Source organism: Adiantum capillus-veneris, chromosome 10 (assembly GCF_014529385.1).
Source record: "Adiantum capillus-veneris isolate H3 chromosome 10, ASM1452938v2, whole genome shotgun sequence".
In the NCBI taxonomy this organism is placed as follows: Eukaryota; Viridiplantae; Streptophyta; class Polypodiopsida; order Polypodiales; family Pteridaceae; genus Adiantum; species Adiantum capillus-veneris.
Window position 1 is genome coordinate 34399783 of NC_140940.1, and position 18891 is coordinate 34418673.

At 43.7% G+C, this 18891-nt stretch overlaps 1 protein-coding gene across 2 annotated transcripts in view; it reads right to left on the reverse strand.

The window, feature by feature from the left end:
• The window catches only part of LOC147448673 (uncharacterized), a 31163-nt gene extending 12485 nt beyond the window's left edge, over window positions 1-18678 (reverse strand). The window contains exons 1-3 of one of the 2 annotated variants that reach the window (XM_086521219.1): window positions 17896-18678; window positions 17274-17307; window positions 16512-16594 (exon numbers count right to left, since the gene is read on the reverse strand). In XM_086521219.1, coding sequence (XP_086377345.1) covers window positions 16512-16594; window positions 17274-17307; window positions 17896-18210 — 432 coding nt within the window. In that variant the 5' untranslated portion in view covers window positions 18211-18678. The remainder of the gene's footprint in view (window positions 1-16511; window positions 16595-17273; window positions 17308-17895) is intronic. The other variant, XM_086521218.1, reaches the window with a different exon arrangement.
• Between the last annotated feature and the right edge of the window lie 213 nt (window positions 18679-18891).

Below are 18891 nucleotides of genomic sequence, written 5' to 3' on the forward strand. Positions count from 1 at the left end.
TGGAACTACGCCCGACAGACTGACGCCACAAGCGGAGGTAGTTCGACTGGCACCCGGATGGGATGTTGCCATTACACCGAGCATTGGCAAACTTCGTTTGCAATGACAGGGGTGTTCAGGGCACGTGAGTGACGTTCTACTCGGGATCCCTTGGTACCACAAGAACTACGCCGTGGTTGACTACCGGGCCGAGAAAGCGACTTTGATAAATGAAGGGCTTAGAGATTGTACTTGATGAACTTCAGTTTTCTTACTCATTCTTTTGGGAGAACTGAATGATGGATAAAGGTTGAATATGTTTTGACATGAAGAAAAGAGCGCCAAGATATTTTTTTTTTCTCCACGCTCATGCCGATTGCTTTTGAGAGGGCCTAAAGATCATACTATTGATCTGATATCTGGAAGCACGCCACCGAATCGGCCACCTTATCGTGTGAGCCGAGTACAGAATGAAAAGATTATGAACTCAATGAACGACCTCTTGGAAAAGGGTCTTGTCCAGCCTAGTACTTCACCGTATTGCTCTCCAGTGTTGTTGGTTTTGAAGAAAGACGGATCTTGGAGAATGTGCATCGATTATAGCACTCTCAACGAAATCACCATCAAGAACAGATTTCCGATTCCTAAGATCGATGATATACTCGACAGGTTACAGGGATCCTCGTGCTTTAGCAGGATTGACTTGAAGAGTGGATATCATCAGATTAGGATAGCGCCAGGAGATGTCTACAAGACAGCTTTTCGGACGACTTTTGGGTTATTTGAGTTTTTGGTGATGCCTTTTGGCTTAACCATTGCTCCTGCGACATTTAACCGGATGATGGATAGGATTTTTCGAGAGTATAGGCTATTTGTTGGCACTTTCTTTGACGACATCATTGTTTTCTCCAAGAATGAGGCAGAACACAGAGATCATCTGCTTCAAGTCTTTCAGGCATTACGAGATCACAAGCTAGTGATTAATGCTAAGAAAAGTGAATTTTTCCTACCATGGATAGACTTTTTGGGACACATTGTGTCAACAGCACAACAGGAGTGCAAATGGACCCGGCCAAGATAGAGACTATCCGTGATTGGCCCGATTTGAGGAATGTCCATGAAATTAGAAGCTTCTTGGGACTGTGTTCGTACTACGGGCGGTTCATACGAAAGTTTGCAAAGGTTGCTTCCCCTTTGCATACCTTGACACAGTAAGGAATACCTTTTTCGTGGGGACCCACAAAGGTGACTGCCTTTCAGACATTGAAAGAGAAATTGACTACGAGACCTATTTTGACTTTGTCGGACTTGCAAAAGTCATTCGAAGTATATTGTGATGCTTGTGGTCGTAGTCTGGGTGCGGTCTTGATGCAAGAAGGCCATGTCATAGCTTACGAGAGCCGTTTGTTCTCTAGGCCGGAGATGACAACACAGATTTATGAGAAAGAGCTTTTGGCGGTTATCCATGCTCTTGCTCAGTGGCGGCATTACCTACTCGGAGCGGATTTTACTGTCTTTACAGACCATCAGAGTTTACGCTACTTCTTGTCACAAAAGCAGCTTTCGGAAAAGCAGATGCGGTGGGCGAACATCTTGTCACAGTTTCACTTCCAGATTTGTCCATGTGCAGGGACAGAAGAATGTGGTGGCAGATGCTTTGTCTCGGAAACCGTTGGTTCTGGCTATTTCCGCGATACATCATAGGAGCTTCGAGGATATGGTCGATCAGTATGCCACAGATACAAATTTTGCAGATATTTTTACACGGATACGGGATGGGGAGACAGTAGCGGGATACTCCCTTCGGGAAGGCTACTTGATGAAAAAGACTATGTTGTGCGTTACACAACCGTTGAGGGAAAAGGTTATGACTGAATGCCACTGTCCACCTTTTACGGGTCACCGCGGCATTGCTACCACCATGAAAGGGGTAGAGAGATATTTCTTTTGGCCGAGACTCAAGAAAGATGTGGAACAGTTTGTGCGCAGTTGCTTGGTATGCTTGAAGGTCAAGTTTGACAAGCATAAAACACAGGGATTGTTACAGCCTTTACCCATACCCACCCGTCCCTGGGAAAGTATAGCGATGGATTTCATTTTTGATCTCCCGAGAACACAGAGTGGTCACGATGGTATCTGGACTGTTATTGACAGATTTAGCAAACAGGCTCAGTTCATTCCAGTGAAGAAAACAGTCAAGCCGGATCACTTAGCGAGACTGTTTGTGGCCCAGATTTTCAGATTACATGGCATGCTTGAGACAATTGTCTCCGACAGAGACCCCAGATTTACGAGTTTGTTTTGGAAGGCAATTTGGGAGAACATTGGCACGCGGTTGCAGTTCTCGTCATCGTTCCACCCGCAGACTGATGGGCAATCCGAGATTGCCAATTCAGTGGTTCTAGATTTATTGAAGTCTTATATCTCAGATCAGAAGACTCAATGGGAAAGGTATTTACCTTTGGTGGAATTTGCCTACAATAACACGATACACTCGTCGACAGGGAAGGCGCCATTTGAGATTGTTAAAGGTGCTGCAAAGGTTCCACCCTTCCTGAGCACGAAAGATAAGATCTTTGAAGCGGATGAATATACGCGAGATCTGGATACGGCTTTTGCCAAGGTTCGCGAGACTTTGCAGAAGTCTCAAGAACGACAGAAAAAGGCAGCGGATCGCCATCGTCGCGACATGAAATTGAAGGAGGATGATTGGGTGCTCTTACGTTTTGAGAAGGCACGCCTACGAAAGAACAAGGGAAAGGAGAGGCTTTTTCCAAAGCTTAGTATGCGATACTACGGCCCTTTCCAGATTACTGAAAAGATAAATGAAGTCTCCTTCTGACTGAAACTGCCAGATACTTGGAGGATTCACAATGCATTTCATGTGAATCTCTTGAAACCTTTTAAAGGTGATGTGCCTGATGATGGGGAGCCTGATGAGCAACCCGAAGTGGAAGAAAACGAGGAGATCCTTGTTCCTGAACAGATTTTGGCACATAAGGATACGAAGAATAAGGGTAAAGTCCGAAGGCGGTTCTTGGTTAAGTTCAAGAATTATCCTGCACTTGATGCGAAGTGGATGGAGGAGGAGGACCTAGCAGATACTCCTCAGATTGTGAAACTTTACCTCGATGTTTTGGTTTAGCATAGTCTACTCCAAACGGAACCCAGAACTCTTGGCCGAAGATCTGGTGCAGTGGGATGCACAAGAGGGGAGTTACTCCACTCCTTTGTCAACAGATGCCTCGATTTTGATACTAAAGTCACTGATGTCTCTTTGAGCTTCAGAGATACAGAGAGCTGACAGTATTCTGCTGGATGACTTTATGAAATGGAATTCCTGATTATGATACTGATTTGTTCTTGACTTCTTGTGAGTGCAGGAACTGATAGCCGAAATGACTACAACATTTTGGTCTGATTGATCTCGAATAGACATGGTTGCAATAGGGGTTAGTCAATCGGACATCGATGAGGTCCCGATTGGACCTAGATGTGATTGCTAGCTACATTGCCGATAAATCATGGTCTAAGATCCGAATGAATGTTGAATGTCATGTGATGTCCTGTGATGTCCTGTGATGTCTGGTGATGTTCTGTGATGTCGTGTGATGTGACTGTCGATTTTGTACATGTGCTAGATGTGCGTTCCTAGTACGTAGGTACTAACAGTCAGTGTCTGCTAAGACGGTTTATGGCTTTTGTCGGTTTTGCAAGCATAATCGCGGTCGATTACAATGCTTTCGAGAGGGGGGTATGTCACAAAGTGATGACATGGCGGACAGCAGAAACCCTAATTTCTGCCAGAAACCCTAAAATTCCTGCAAACCCTAATTTTTGCCAAAAACCCTAAATTCCAGAAATCACGGAGGCGGATTATTAAAAAAAAAATGGAAAATGATGAGCGACGCGAATTTTGCTTTTGTTTTTTTTTTTATATAAAAAAAAGAGAAAAGACTCTCTAAGAGAGAGAGAGAACTGATGCTTTTGATTTTAAAAGCTTTTGGGGTTCTGCTTTTGGGCATCCCTTGTAACCTTTAAATTAGTGGTGAGGGCATCTGGACGCAGAGTCTGAGAGTGAAACCCTAACCGCTCTCTTGTACTTTGATGATTGATTAATACAAAAAGAAATACCGAAAGGGGCGCCAGTCTTTGGGGCCAATATCTCTAGGCACGGAACTCCGCCGGGCCAGTGCAAATCTATTGTGATCTGTGAATTGTTTTGAAGTGGTTATTTGGTGCTGTCGCGGTTGATTCTTGACTTGGAGTGTCCAAGTTTGTTACACTGCAATTCAATTTTTCGAAAGGCAACCGATGCGCAAGATGGCATTCTTCCAAGGTACAAAGTTGAGGGTAACAAAACCGAGGTGTACCCAGTTGGTGACCACTACTAGGGTGTCCATGGTAGCTTCCTCATCGACTTGGTCTCACCATCCACCTCTACGCAACTTGTAGGTCCTGCTTATTTTTTAGCCTCGGCCAAAGTTTGATAAGTTGATAGGATTAGGATTTTAAAATTTAACCCTGTTTATCTTTTAGGCACTCGACCACAGTTGGTGAAGACTTATTTGGCTTCTTCCATTAGGGTTTAGGCCCCTTGCATGTCTGTAAGGCCATACCATATCATCGATTTGTGACACCCTCTACTTCAAATCTTGCCACAAGATGGTGGTGTGGCATCATTTGTACAAGACCAAGGGAGAAGTACAAAAGCTAAGCCCTAATCCAATCAAGAAAAAATCCCACATCAACTTGACAGACAACACGAGATATATGGCTTGCTGATGGCAACATACAATTACAATGATGATGTGGCAATTGGGACACTAGCGTTTTGTTAGAAAGTTATGAAAACACTACCTTTTTCAAAGCTTTTGGGGCTACGAGCTCTTTAAAAATAGTTATTTTTAGTAATTTAAAAGCAAAGCCAAGAGGCTTTAAATGAGCCCTGGTAGAACCTCAATCTCAAATTTTAATAGCCAAGTGCTCCTCCCAACACTTCTTTGTGAAGAGAAATAATAAAGAAATACTGCAAGGGGCACCTAGTTAGGGGGCATTGCATCTGGGAGTGGAGCTCCGTCACTCCATGTCTTCGACGACACATGGTGCCTTATGGTTACAGTGGAATTAGAGCATCGACGCTTTGCTTCTCTGACGAGCAAACTAGTTCCACATCAATTACAACCGGAAGCCATGGATTAAAGATGAGTATTTAGAGTAATTGCAAGATTTGCTTTCGAGGTCTTAGTTTTGATGCCAATGACATGATTGGATGAAATTTTGATTGTGGAACTATATGGTGTAAAGAAATAACCAATTTGACAACACCCTTTGTCTCCATTTCATTTTATCAACCAAGTTCAATTCAAATCGCCATCATCGCAAAATGTTTAAGCTCCAAATCGTTTCACAACCCAAAACAATTCAGCCTCGAGCAAGACCTTGGTGAAACGTATATAACCGAACCGCCAATCCATCACATGTATATTTATATACTCATGAATTTGTATGCACATAAAATGTTGAATTTAGATGCATGTGTGTATAATTCATGTGTGTGTAACAACATGTTACGTGAAATGGATTTAAATAATAGTATCAATATATAGTATGAACACGAGGAGTGTTTGTGTACATTTTCTTGTGTTCCCTTCTATTGTCATGTGGAGGAGTTCTAAACAATAGATGTACACACGATGTATTGCAATGCAAAATTCATAGATATTTCTATTAAATATTCTCAAATATACTTCGTTCACTAGAGCTTCTTCTCTTTTGTGCAAGTATTGTCAAACTAAGACAGAGGCAAGACAACTTCCCCTTAGGTCCAAGAGGCGAGAGAGAAAGGAGACACCCAAGTTCAGAACTCCCTCAAACAAAACAACTGCTTGATCGTGTCTATCATTCCTAGAAGTTGCAAACCTGGAACACTACATGAATAGTACCATTTGAGGATAGGTCCACCTTAGACGACAATTTCGTAACAATTGAATATTAGGAGTGCCCAATATCTTCGAAGGTTGCCTCAAAGCAAATGAGGTATGAAGTTTGTGGTTCTGTCCAACTAAGTATGAGATAGTTTTCACATGCAAGTCATGTTCCAAGCCATTTGTACTAGGCTGGTTGTACTTGACAAATTCTTCCACGCCATATGGCCAACATGTAGGGCTCCCTAGTAAAGGGCTAGTTCATTGAAGTTCAACCCAGGAGCACTTGCGTGTCGTGGGATCATTATGTGAGGTGAAGCAGCCCCTTGTCTCCATAGATGCGATAGATGGTGTCACCAGGAGGTGTATTTTTCTTGTTGCCTTCCGTAAATAAGTATTAGATATATTTATTTTATTTTTACTTGTTTGTCCCAAAACCCTTGAAAAGGTGCAAGTGGACATTGTATTGCCAGTGTGAAACGGCTGCAGCCAAATGGGTTTCTCACATCGGGGATCTAGGTCGGTCAGACAGGGACTGCCCGGGCCAGTTAGCACTGAATTCTGATGAGTATGGAAGCTCGTGTGCGCCAAACTGGAATTTGGGCCACTCGTCAAGTCACTGCAACTTTATAAGTTGAAAGGGGCCAATAAATTAACCCACATTGTAGATGTTGGTCAAATGGTAGTCTTCAATGATGGTCAAGAGATCGATAAGGACGCCATGGAAGCATCTCCTAAAATTTAGGGAACTGCTATTTTTGACCGGAAAATGTGTTCGTGTCATTAGCTCTGGAATGACAAGGGGAACATTTTATTGCTCTGCTGCCAAGTCAACTGACGCACCAGTTGAGATATTTTTAGCAAGGAAAGCGCAAACTCGAAAACTGGGCGACGTGTCAGCCTGTGATCGATTCTGCCACTCTAGGAGGCAAAAACGAGCTGCATATCAACAAAGGGGGCGCCATTTTCAGCCTCAGGTGGATTGTAGCAAGTACAGAAGCTATGGAATGCTTACCTTGCCCTCTATGCACAGTATGGTGACGGGTGTGATGCCCCACACGCTACATACTGCTCTCTTTCTCCCCTACGTACAGTATGTTATGCCCCACTAGTGGGCTTCTCATTTGACCTATGTACAGTTCTGGGGATTTATGCGCGTTTGCCAAGGCAAGAGCCTTCTGAACAGGAACCGGATTAGCTAATTGCTAATCCCCCACAGGTACGCACAGTTCCATCACGAAAGATTGCAAGTTTGGAGAATTTTCTCGCGTGAAAACTCGTCCAATTCACAGGGGAACTGTCCCATTGCGCGCAGGAGCCCTTGGGACACGCGTAGGCGTGTTCGCTCCGCTAAAAACGATCCGAAACAGGGAATTACAGCTTGCTGTGTTTTTTCTGCAGGTTTAGGGTTTCGCACCTAAACTACAAGGGAACATAGGGGGAGCCTCATGAGAGCCTTGGGATGCGTGTACAGGCTTTTGGGCTCCCGGCAGTGAAAAACAGAGAATTACAGCCCGCTGAATTTCTGTGACAGCTCACCAGAAAGCTTCTAGATATCGAGGGAATCCGTCCTAGACAGGTGTTTTTTACCTACAGGGGTTTTTTGCGCTGTTATGCTGCCAAAATCAGGTCGAAAACCTGCGTTTTCAGCCCTCGCCAGGTTTGGACAGCTTTGTGAAAGCTTGTGCGAAGTGGTCGGATCGTCTACTTTAATTTGAATAAAGAAATACCGAAAGGGGCGCCAATCTTTGGGGCCTACAGGGTGTCGGTCTCATGTGCGCAGTGACATTCTAGTCGTTGGACGCAACTGTGTTCTCTTCCCTTCTCAATGCTCTGTGTAAAGTTAACAGGTAATTGAAAGAGTACCGCCCTCTACGTTGTACAGGCCGGTTATATGGTTCCATTGACGGGATAGTCACTTTTTCTTCAAAAAGTGCAGCGTGGATTGTTGTGGGTGAAAGCAACACAGAGCTTGTCAATATGGCAGAGAAGAGAGACCAAGTACCTGAAGAGGGATCTTCTTCACATGGCACAGAGAAAATTCCTTCAACTCTTCAAGAAGAGGACAGGTTGTTTAGAACTGAACTGCGTTGTTGCATGGACATGTTTCAGCAATTGGCTAACAACCCAAGGATGCAGGAATTCTTATAGGCTCCGACACAGGGTTTTCAACCTCCTACACAGGGCATGACTGAGCCATTGCAAGAAAAGGAGATTTGCAATGCGCAGAGGACTCATGATGCTCGAGGGAAAGCCCATGTGGTTGAGCAACTAGCGGTGTCCAATGATCCAAAGCAACTTGCATTAGCTGGACAGGAACCGTTTGTGAATGGTCAAGGGAGCAATGAACAGGCTATGCGTCAGACCCTTCCATTACCTAATGCTTATCCTGGTTATTTTGGAGGTGGTTCAGTGTTTCAAGCTGTGGCTGGACCTTCCACAGGTTATATGCCAGGGAATGTGTTCGGGACAATGCAAACAGGCATGGGTAACCCTATGTACGCGAACATGGGTGTCCAACCAGGTTTTCAAGGTGCCTATGGCCAGTTTCGAGTGCCCGGAACACAATTTGGTATGGCTGGTTTTTCGCAGCCATACGTACAAAATGCAGATATGACAGGGAAAACAGTTGATGCGAGTGCTCCAATGAACACTCATGGAGCACCACTGCTACAGGCACCTGTTTATGATAATGTGGCTCCTTTGAGTCAGCCTAAGGATTACAAGGAAGGTGGGCAGGGAGTGAAGTTTGAAACTTTCAGAGGAACTGAGGACCAATTAAAGGCTTTGACCTTCATACAACACTTCGATGCAGCTTATGCTGGAGGAAACTTCACAGAATCTTCAAAGATTTCGTGAGGAAACTTCACGGAATCTTCAGAGATACGCAAGGCTGCCACTTTCTTGAAAGGGAATGTGCTTCAATGGTGGACCACATTGTTGAACCAAGGTCAAGCCCCAACAACGTGGGTCCAATTCAAACAACTTTTTGCGCCTGCATGGTTGACAAACACTTTTGAAGTGGATGTAATGACGGAATGGCACGAGTTGAATGCTAAACAGTGTGCGGATCTGGAAGAGTACAATAAACAGTTTTGGGCCGCACTGTTGCCAGTCACCTCTTACAGGTTTGTGCCATTGTCAGAACAGATTGAGAAGTACTGTTGCGGATTGCCCAAGAAAATCGGGGACTACTGCACAAAGACTACTGTCATGAATATGTTTCAGTTGATAGAGAATGCAAGAGTGGCCAGCAATCTGTCGAAGGGAGATTCCGATGGATTTAATAGCCACAAGAAAGGGTCCCAGGGCAAACAGTTTTCAGCCAAGGGCAATGTTGCAACAAAGCCTTCTGAGTCTCCTGCAAAGAAGCCCTCCACTCAAGAAGCTGATACGTCCAAGAAGCAGTCTAAATCTTCTTCGGGACGAGGACAAGGACAAAAAAGGCATTTTTTCTGGCAAATCTTTTCAAGAAAGGAAAGCTCTTAGGGAGGCCAAGAAATGCTACATTTGTGAACAGAAAGGACACTTTGCAAATGAGTGCCCACAAAAGAAGTCACAGGATAAGGATGACAAGTCAGACCATAAAGGGAAGAAGCCAAAGCCGAGTGCAGGACTTGTTCCAGATTTGGTTGGAGATCAGCCAAACACAGATGCCACAGAGCTGTGCAGAGCTTGGAGCAAAGTTAGAGACCAGACAGTGCTGGTTTTCTTTGATCTAGGAGCCCGTGCAAATTTCATATCACCAGAATTGGCATCAAAGTTGGGCATTCGTGCAGAGGAGATGGGTATGACAGGGGAAGCAAGTTTGGCATGCCCAGGACATTCAGAGCCTGTTACTCCCATTCTAGGAAAGCTTCGTCTGCACATTCAGAGCTATGTGGATGTGGAAGAATTTCATATTATGCCGCTTGAGGGCTGTGATGTGTTATTGGGTATCCCATGGTGTTACAGGTTGCATGCTATGGTGGATACTTACAACAAAAAGATTACCCTTGTACATAGAGGAAAGACACATGTCCTTGATGTAAAGCTTAAGGGCGAGTCTGTTCCAGTTGTTTCTGCTTCTGCTATTTCATCTGTAATAAAGAATCATCTTTCTGCGTACTTGATCTTTGCAAAAGAAGTACCTCAAGTTGTATCTAATTTGTCTACCTTAGATAAAGACATGTCAACTTTTTTGAGTGGTTTCAGTGATTGTTTTTCGGACTCTTTGCTAGGGGAGTTACCTCCTGAGAGACCTGAGGATCATACTATAGATCTTGTGCCAGGTTCTAGTCCACCGAATAGACCACCATACAGGGTTAGTGCAACCCAACAGAAAGAGATTATGGGTCAGGTCAACGAGCTTTTAGAGAAGGGGCTGATTCAGCCGAGTTCATCCCTTTTTTGTTCGCCTGTACTCTTAGTGCAGAAGAAGGATGGTTCATGGCGCATGTGCATTGACTATCGCGCCTTGAATAAGAATACTATCAAGAACAGGTTCCCCATACCGAGGATAGATGACATTCTTGATCGGCTAGAGGGAGCGTCATTGTTTACAAGAATAGACCTAGAGAGCAGGTATCATCAGATACGCATTAGACCAGAAGATGTCCATAAGACTGCGTTCAAGACAACATTTGGTCTCTATGAGTTTCTTGTCATGCCATTTGGTCTCACAAATGCTCCTGCCACATTTAATAGGATGATTATAACCGGCCTATACAACGTAGAGGGCAATACTATTTCAATTACCTGTTAACTTTACACAGAGCACTGAGAAGGGAAGAGAGCACAGTTGCGTCCAACGACTAGAATGTCACTACGCACACGAGACCGACACCCTGTAGGCCCCAAAGACTGGCGTCCCTTTCGGTATTTCTTTAATTTAGAGAGAGGGAATTACAAAAAGAGAGTCCTTGGAAGATAACACCTGCATCCAGCTAGTACGCTCCAGATTCGACAAAATTTCGGCAACGTAACGGTACCGAAATTAACCCGAATCAGTTTCCAAGCTCAGGACTCTATCCCACTGGTGTTGTCCCTCAAACGGGAGCACAAAACAGTAAATTCCAGGTCGCTGTAATTTCTGGTTCAGTCCTGTTTTTGACCTGATTTGGACACACGACGGTCCCTACACTGTTCCCTGCACCTTGGGCTTGGTGCCCCTTGATTCTAGAAGCATCCCGGGCACAAAACAGTCTCAAAACAGAGTAAAAACAGCAAGCAAACAGTGCTGAATTTACTGCGCAATCGAGAAGTTATCACCCTCTCGTGGACCTGCTTTGGTGCAGCAGCTAGCTACACCGGTTCCTGTGCAAAGAGGCTCTTGCCTCGGCATGAGAGCATAATTCCCCACAGTTGTACATAGGTCAAATGAGAAGCCCACTAATGGGGCATAACATACTATACGTAGGGGAGAAAGAGAGCAGTATGTAGCGTGCGGGGCATCACTCCCGTCACCATACTGTGCATAGAGGGCAAGGTAAGCATTCCATAGCTTCTGTACCTGCTACAATCCACCTCTGGCTGAAAATGGCGCCCCCTATGTTGATATGCAGCTCGTTTTTGCCTCCCAGAGTGGCAGAATCGCTCACAGGCTGACACGTCGCCCAATTTCCGAGTTTGGGCTTTCCCTGCTAAAAATATCTCAACTGGTGCGTCAGTTGACTTGGCAGCAGAGCAATAAAATGTTCCCCTTGTCATTCCAGAGCTAATGACACGAACACATTTTCCGGTCAAAAATAGAAGTTCCCTAAATTTTAGGAGATGCTTCCATGGCGTCCCTATCGATCTCCTGACCATCATTGAAGACTACTGTTTGACCAACATCTACAATGTGGGTTAATTTACTGGCCCCTTTCAACTTATAAAGTTGCAGTGACTTGACGAGTGGCACAAATTCCAGTTTGGCGCACACGAGCTTCCATACTCATCAAAATTCAATGCTAACTAGCCCGAGCAGTCCCTGTCTGACCGACCTAGATCCCCGATGTGAGAAACCCATTTGGCTGCAGCCGTTTCACACTGGCCATGCAATGTCCACTCGCACCTTTTCAAGGGTTCCGAGACAAACAAATAAAAATAAATAAAATATATCTAATACTTATTTACGGAAGGCAACAGGAAAAATACACCTCCTGGTGACAATGATGGACAGAATTTTTAGACCACATAGAAACTTCGTGGGTACCTTCTTTGATGACATGATTGTCTACTCAAAGTCTGAAGAGGAGCATAGGGATCACTTGACCGCAATTTTCAATGAGCTACGCAAGAATAGGCTACTCATCAATGCGAAGAAAAGTGAGTTCTTTTTGCAAGAAATTCACTTCCTTGGGCACATTGTTTCAAAGGATGGGGTACGCATGGATCCCGCTAAAGTGGAAGCAATTAGGTCATGGCCAGACTTGAAGTTCGTACATGACATTCGAAGCTTTCTAGGCTTATGTTTCTATTACAGGAGGTTCATCCGAAATTTTGCTGAGATTGCTTCTCCACTCCATGCACTGCAAGGAAAAGGAGTTACTTTCAAGTGGACAACCAAGGAAATTTTAGCGTTCAAACACTTGAAAGAGAAGATGACTTCAGATCCGATAATTATTTTGCCAGATCTTTCTAAACCTTTTGTGGTTCAATGTGATGCGTGTGGCCATAGTCTTGGTGCAGTTTTAATGCAGAATGGCCGAGTAGTCGCATATGAGAGCAGAATTCTTTTGAAGACTGAAAGGAACTTGCAAGTCTATGAGAGAATTGCTGGCTGTAATTCATGCTCTCACTAGTTGGAAACACTATTTGCTAGGGGCTGATTTTGTTGTCCAAACGGATCATCAAACCTTGCGATATTTTCTTACAGAGACGAAGTTATCTGAGAAGCACATGTGATGGGCAAACATCTTGTCAATGTTCCATTTTCAGATTGTGCATGTGCAAGGGAAAAAAAACGTGGTGGCTGATGCGTTGTCACGAAAGCCCCAAATTTCAGCAGTGTCAATTCCGTACCATTGTGAACTAGACGAAATGAAGACACAATATGCTGAAGATTCAGATTTTGCAAGGATCTATGACCAGCTTGTTGATGGGCAACATCATGAGCACTATATGCTTAAGAATGACTTTCTCATGATGCATGGAAAGTTATGCGTTACTAAACAGTTACGGCCAAAGATTTTGATGGAAAGTCATGCTCCACTTATGCTGGGCATCGTGGAATTGATGCGACAGTGAAAGGGATTGAGGCATTCTTCTATTGGCCAGCTTTGCGTCAAGATGTTGACACATTTGTAAGATCATGCTTAGTATGCCAAAAAGTCAAATTTGACAGACAAAAGCAACCGGGATTGTTGCAGCCATTGCCGATCCCTGATAGGCCATGGGAAAGTATAGCAATGGGAAAGTATAGCAATGGACTTTATCTTTGATCTTCCAAGGACGCAAACAGGAAATGATGGGATTTGGACTATCATTTGTAGGTTCAGTAAGCAGGTCCATTTCATTCCTGTTAGGAAGAAGATAAAGCCAGAACACATGGTCAAGATATTCATGAGCAATATCTTTAAATATCATGGGATGCCTCAGTCAATTGTCAATGACAGGGATCCACGTATGACGAGTCTTTTCTGGAAGGCATTGTTTGAGAACATGGGCACTACGCTCAAGTTCTTTTCTTCGTTTCATCCGCAAACTGATGGACAGTCAGAAGAGGCAAATTATACTGTCTTGGACCTACTCAAATGTTATGTCTCATAGCACAAGGCAACTTGGGAACACCATCTCCCATTGGTTGAATATGCTTACAATAACATTGTGCATACATCAGCAGGTAAGGCACCATTTGAGATAGTGGAAGGAGGAAAGAAAGTCCCACCCATTTTGCAGACCAAGGACAAGATATTTGAGGCAGACAAGTATGTGCAAGATATAGATGAAACATACAGGAAGATAAAGATTGCTCTTGAGAAAACTCGGGCTAAGCAAAAGAAAGCTGCTGATCGTCACCGTCGTGAGCTTGTATTTTCACTTGCTGATTGGATACTTTTGCGCTTTGAAAAGGCCGGGTTAAGGAAAAGGAAAGGCAAGGAACGCTTGTTTCCTAAGCTCAGTATGCGATATTATGGTCCTTTTCAGATTTCAGAAAAGATCAGCGATGTAGCTTACAGGTTAAAGCTACCAGAAGGCTGGAAAATACATAATGCTTTTCATGTCAACCTTCTAAGGCCCTTTGTTGGTGATGTGCCAAAGAATATGCTTGATGACGAACAACCCGAAGTGGAAGAATTGGATGAAATCCTTGTTCCTGAACAGATATTGGCACATAAAGAAAGAAAGACGCTATTTGGTGAAGTTCAAGAACTATCGATCATTAGATGCCAACTGGATGGAAGAGTCTGAATTGCTTGATTCACCTCAGCTATTGCAATTGTATCTTGAAGCCTTTCAAATGGAACCCACAATGACTTGATGCAACCTTTTTGGAGCAAGGCAAGAGCATGGTTCATGATGCTCAAGAGAGTAGTTAAGCAATTGTATCTACTCTTTCCATACAGAATTTAGCTAGAGAAGTTTGTGCTCAAGAGTACACTAGAAGACTTCTATGCTTGATATATGTATCGTAGCCAGGTTGGTGGGATTGTTTAATCGTCCAACGCTACATTTCCGGAAGTATGTATATCTTGGATTCCCATCATAGAATATATGTGATATCAGGAGATATCTGCATGTATTATTGGCATGCAAGCGAGGTCGCTTACAGTATTTCAAGAGTGAGGTGTGTCACCAGAAGGTGTATTTTTCCAGTTGCCTTCCGTAAATAAGTATTAGATATATTTATTTTACTTTTACTTGTTTGTCCCAAAACCCTTGAAAAGGTGCAAGTGGACATTGCATGGCCAGTGTGAAACGGCTGCAGCCAAATGGGTTTCTCACATCGAGGATCTAGGTCGGTCAGACAGAGACTGCCCGGGCCAGTTAGCACTGAATTCTGATGAGTATAGAAGCTCGTGTGCGCCAAACTGGAATTTGGGCCACTTGTCAAGTCACTGCAACTTTATAAGTTGAAAGGGGCCAATAAATTAACCCACATTGTAGATGTTGGTCAAATGGTAGTCTTCAATGATGGTCAAGAGACCGATAGGGACGCCATTGAAGCATCTCCTAAAATTTAGGGAGCTGCTATTTTTGACCGAAAAATGTGTTCGCGTCATTAGCTCTGGAATGACAAGGGGAACATTTTATTGCTCTGCTGCCAAGTCAACTGACGCACCAGTTGAGATATTTTTAGCAGGGAAAGCCCAAACTCGAAAACTGGGCGACGTGTCAGCCTGTGACCGATTCTGCCACTCTAGGAGGCAAAAACGAGCTGCATATCAACAAAGCGGGGGGCCATTTTCAGCCTCAGGTGGATTATAGCAGGTACAGAAGCTATGGAATGCTTACCTTGCCCTCTATGCACAGTATGGTGACGGGAGTGATGCCCCGCACGCTACATACTGCTCTCTTTCTCCCCTACGTACAATATGTTATGCCCCACTAGTGGGCTTCTCATTTGACCTATGTACAATTCTGGGGGTTTATGTGCGTTTGCCAAGGCAAGAGCCTTCTGAACAGGAACCGGATTAGCTAATTGCTAATCCCCCACAGGTACGCACAGTTCCATCACGAAAGATTGCGAGTTTGGAGAGTTTTCTCCCGTGAAAACTCGTCCAATTCACAAGGGAACTGTCCCATTGCGTGCGGGAGCCCTTGGGACACGCGTAGGCGTGTTCGCTCCGCTAAAAACGATCCAAAACAGGGAATTACAGCTTGCTGTGTTTTTCTGCAGGTTTAGGGTTTCGCACCTAAACTGCACGGAACATCGGGGGAGCCTCGTGAGAGCCTTGGGATATTGTACAAGCTTTTGGGCTCCCGACAGTGAAAAACAAAGAATTACAGCCCGCTGAATTTATGTGACAGCTCACCAGAAAGCTTCCAGATATCGAGGGAATCCGTCCTAGACAGGTGTTTTTGATCTGCAGGGGCCTACGGGGTGTCGGTCTCGTGTGCGCAGTGACATTCTAGTCGCTGGACGCAACTGTGTTCTCTTCCCTTCTCAGTGCTCTGTGTAAAGTTAACAGGTAATTGAAAGAGTACCACCCTCTACGTTGTACAGGCCGGTTATAGATGGGGTGGCAAAGAATGAAAGTAAACAAGAATGATTCCACAAAGTTTGCAAAAAGCTATGGCATAAAAAATTTGCTCAACATCTTAGCCTTGATACTCAAGCAATTTAAATGCAAAGACAATCCCGACCTCCATGAAAATCACAAGAGACGGGTATACAAAACTTATTTCTTGTCCTAACTCTTCTGAGAGTAAAGATAGATCTTCTCCTTTCACTTGTTATAGCCTCTCACCATAAAAGCTTATTCCTTTATTGAATGCAGCAGATTAGTCTCTTGCTATTGGCAAAAAAGACTGAAATACATTTCCAAAAGACTCTTGTTACTCCACACATACCAGAAACAATATATGCAAATAGTCAGGTTGGACATGACCAGAATGAGGCTAAGGTAACAAATCATCTTATATCTCTTCGCATAATTCTTCTTGGAGAGGAATAGAATATACAAACTAGGTAGAACTTACCTTTACCCGTTTGTTGTAAAGAAGTTTGTGAAGTAGTTGCACCGTCTCATCACTTGTTTTGCGCTTGGAAAGCTTGAAGACCACTGCATACACTCATGATTAGAATGCTTCAATTATTCTACAGGAGCAAAGAAAATCAGAAAAGCCCACGTGCTTGCATGTCACAAAAATCATCACATTTACACAAAAAAGGACCCCAGATTGAGAACCAAGACCAAATTTTTTTAGAAAAAACGAACTAAGGGAAATGGTTGTTACACAACAGATCAAAATGTGCTCATCATTACTCCTCCCAAGTCGCCATTTCTGATTTGCTAAAATTTGGTACAGCAAAAAAGGATTTCACTACACGTCTATCAGTACTCCATAATTTGTAGCTTTCCATAACAAAAGAGACCCATACAACCTTTGCCCCATAGTAAATAACAAATGCCTGCAATGTGAAGCCACATTTCCAACCTTAATAAAAAGTTTTACATAGCTGAAGTTTAATGTGAAAGTTTTCTTGGAGCATGGCTGATCAGGGATCCATTTCATGGTTAACCTGGTTGGTAAGCTTGGAGACCTCATCATCTTTGCAATAGACAGAAAGACTATCAAAAAAAGCTCATGCAGCAAAACAAAAGAAGAGTAACTGTACAACCACGCAAATAAAGCAGCTAAAGCAAAAAAAAAAAAAAGACAAAACAAAACCAAAAAAAGACCTCTCCCTTCAATACCAATTACAATTATGAACTGAGAACTGAAAACAAACAAGCTCACCATTTGGAATATCTCTTAAGCATGTGCCCGAACCCTGCATCACAATCCACAAGCAAATTGTAAATAAGCTTTGCACGTTTCTTTCATAATGACAGCTAAAGATTCCAACTTAAGTGTTGACAACTCAAGTAGTTTGAACTTTTTATGTGAAACACATAGAAGACTGATTTTCCTCTAGCTCAGAGACATACTTTGAATGATCCTACCTATCCTTGTGGCCTACAAGAGCTAGAAATAAACTAAAACGTAGCAATGGCTTCCAGAACTTGGTTGACATAATGAGCAAGAACCTCATATCAACCTACAAGACAGCATGTCACAAGATCATGCCTATCATCAATACACATAATGTATAATAAAGTCCGTATAAGGAGAGAAAATGACAACTTGACTATACATAAGTAAAACTGTTGATTCAAACCAATATTAAACGGAATGAGCATGAATGGGGCCTGGACTTCAAAGACCTGACACATAGAAGCAGTACAGAGATATCGCTCTAGATCATCATGCTGTAAGGGCAGGAAAAATCCAAAAAACCAAAAAGGTGACACATTGGGTGGAAATGTATCTACAATATTGCTACAGTTGAATCAAAATTCAAGAATGGCGCAGAGTAAACCTGCTCAATTTTAAACTCTTTAGGTTTTTCCTTCTCCTTCTCGACGGAATCTGCAAAGCGCTCTATAGATTTCCTTTCCCGAGCTGGTCTATCAATCAAAGGAGTGGTTGCTTCCATATTTTCGGGCTTCTTGGGGGTTACTCGGCCCCCAGCAGCAGCAGCTTTCCTCTTTCCTCTCTTTTCTGGCTTTCCTTTACTATCCTTGCCATTCTGCAAACCCTCGAGCTCCGCATCTTCCTGTGGATCGTGGCTCTCCTTCTCCTCCAAGGTATCTTCAGTATGTATTGCATGGGTCCCCTCACCGTTTTCCTCCATGCCTGAAGAGGACCAAAAGAAGCAGTTTCTTGAAGCTTTCGAAGCTCAGAGGCTCCGCAATTGCATCAAATGCGCATGACTAACATGGAAAAAAGGTACATAAAAGCAATTAGGGTTAAAATGAGCTGAGCTGAAGTTGCGATCAAGAGAGGGAGGTGGGGGAGACAGGTGAAGGATTCAAGCTAAAACTTTAACAAAATGGGTAGTGACTCGTAGCTGATGCACAAGTGTACGATGTGTAAAGGCGTGTGTGGAGGGCAGAAGGGGACATGCCCTGTTTCTTTGAGCTGCTCAAGCAGAGGGGCGAAATCCGTTGCATGAAAAGGGGGGAAACGAGCTTGAAGTGGTCGTCGGGCAGTGGGCAGTGCTGGAAGGAGGGAAATTTGGGCTTGATTGCATTGTTGGATGAGCCTCGCAGTCAGGGAAACATTGCTACAGATTAAAACCTAGCCCATTAAAGCGGACTCCAAAGTCTTTCTCCATTCTCCTTGACTCGAGACTCGGCATTTCACTGTTCACATATTGTCAAAATGGCCGTCCCAAGCCAAACGTGACCAAAAAAATGAAGCAAAACCCAAAAGGGAGGATCTCTACCGTCCACATGGACAAAAAAAGTAAACTTGGACTTAATACGATGGACAAAGAGTTGTCAGGCTTACGAGGAGGGCCATGCTCGCAAAA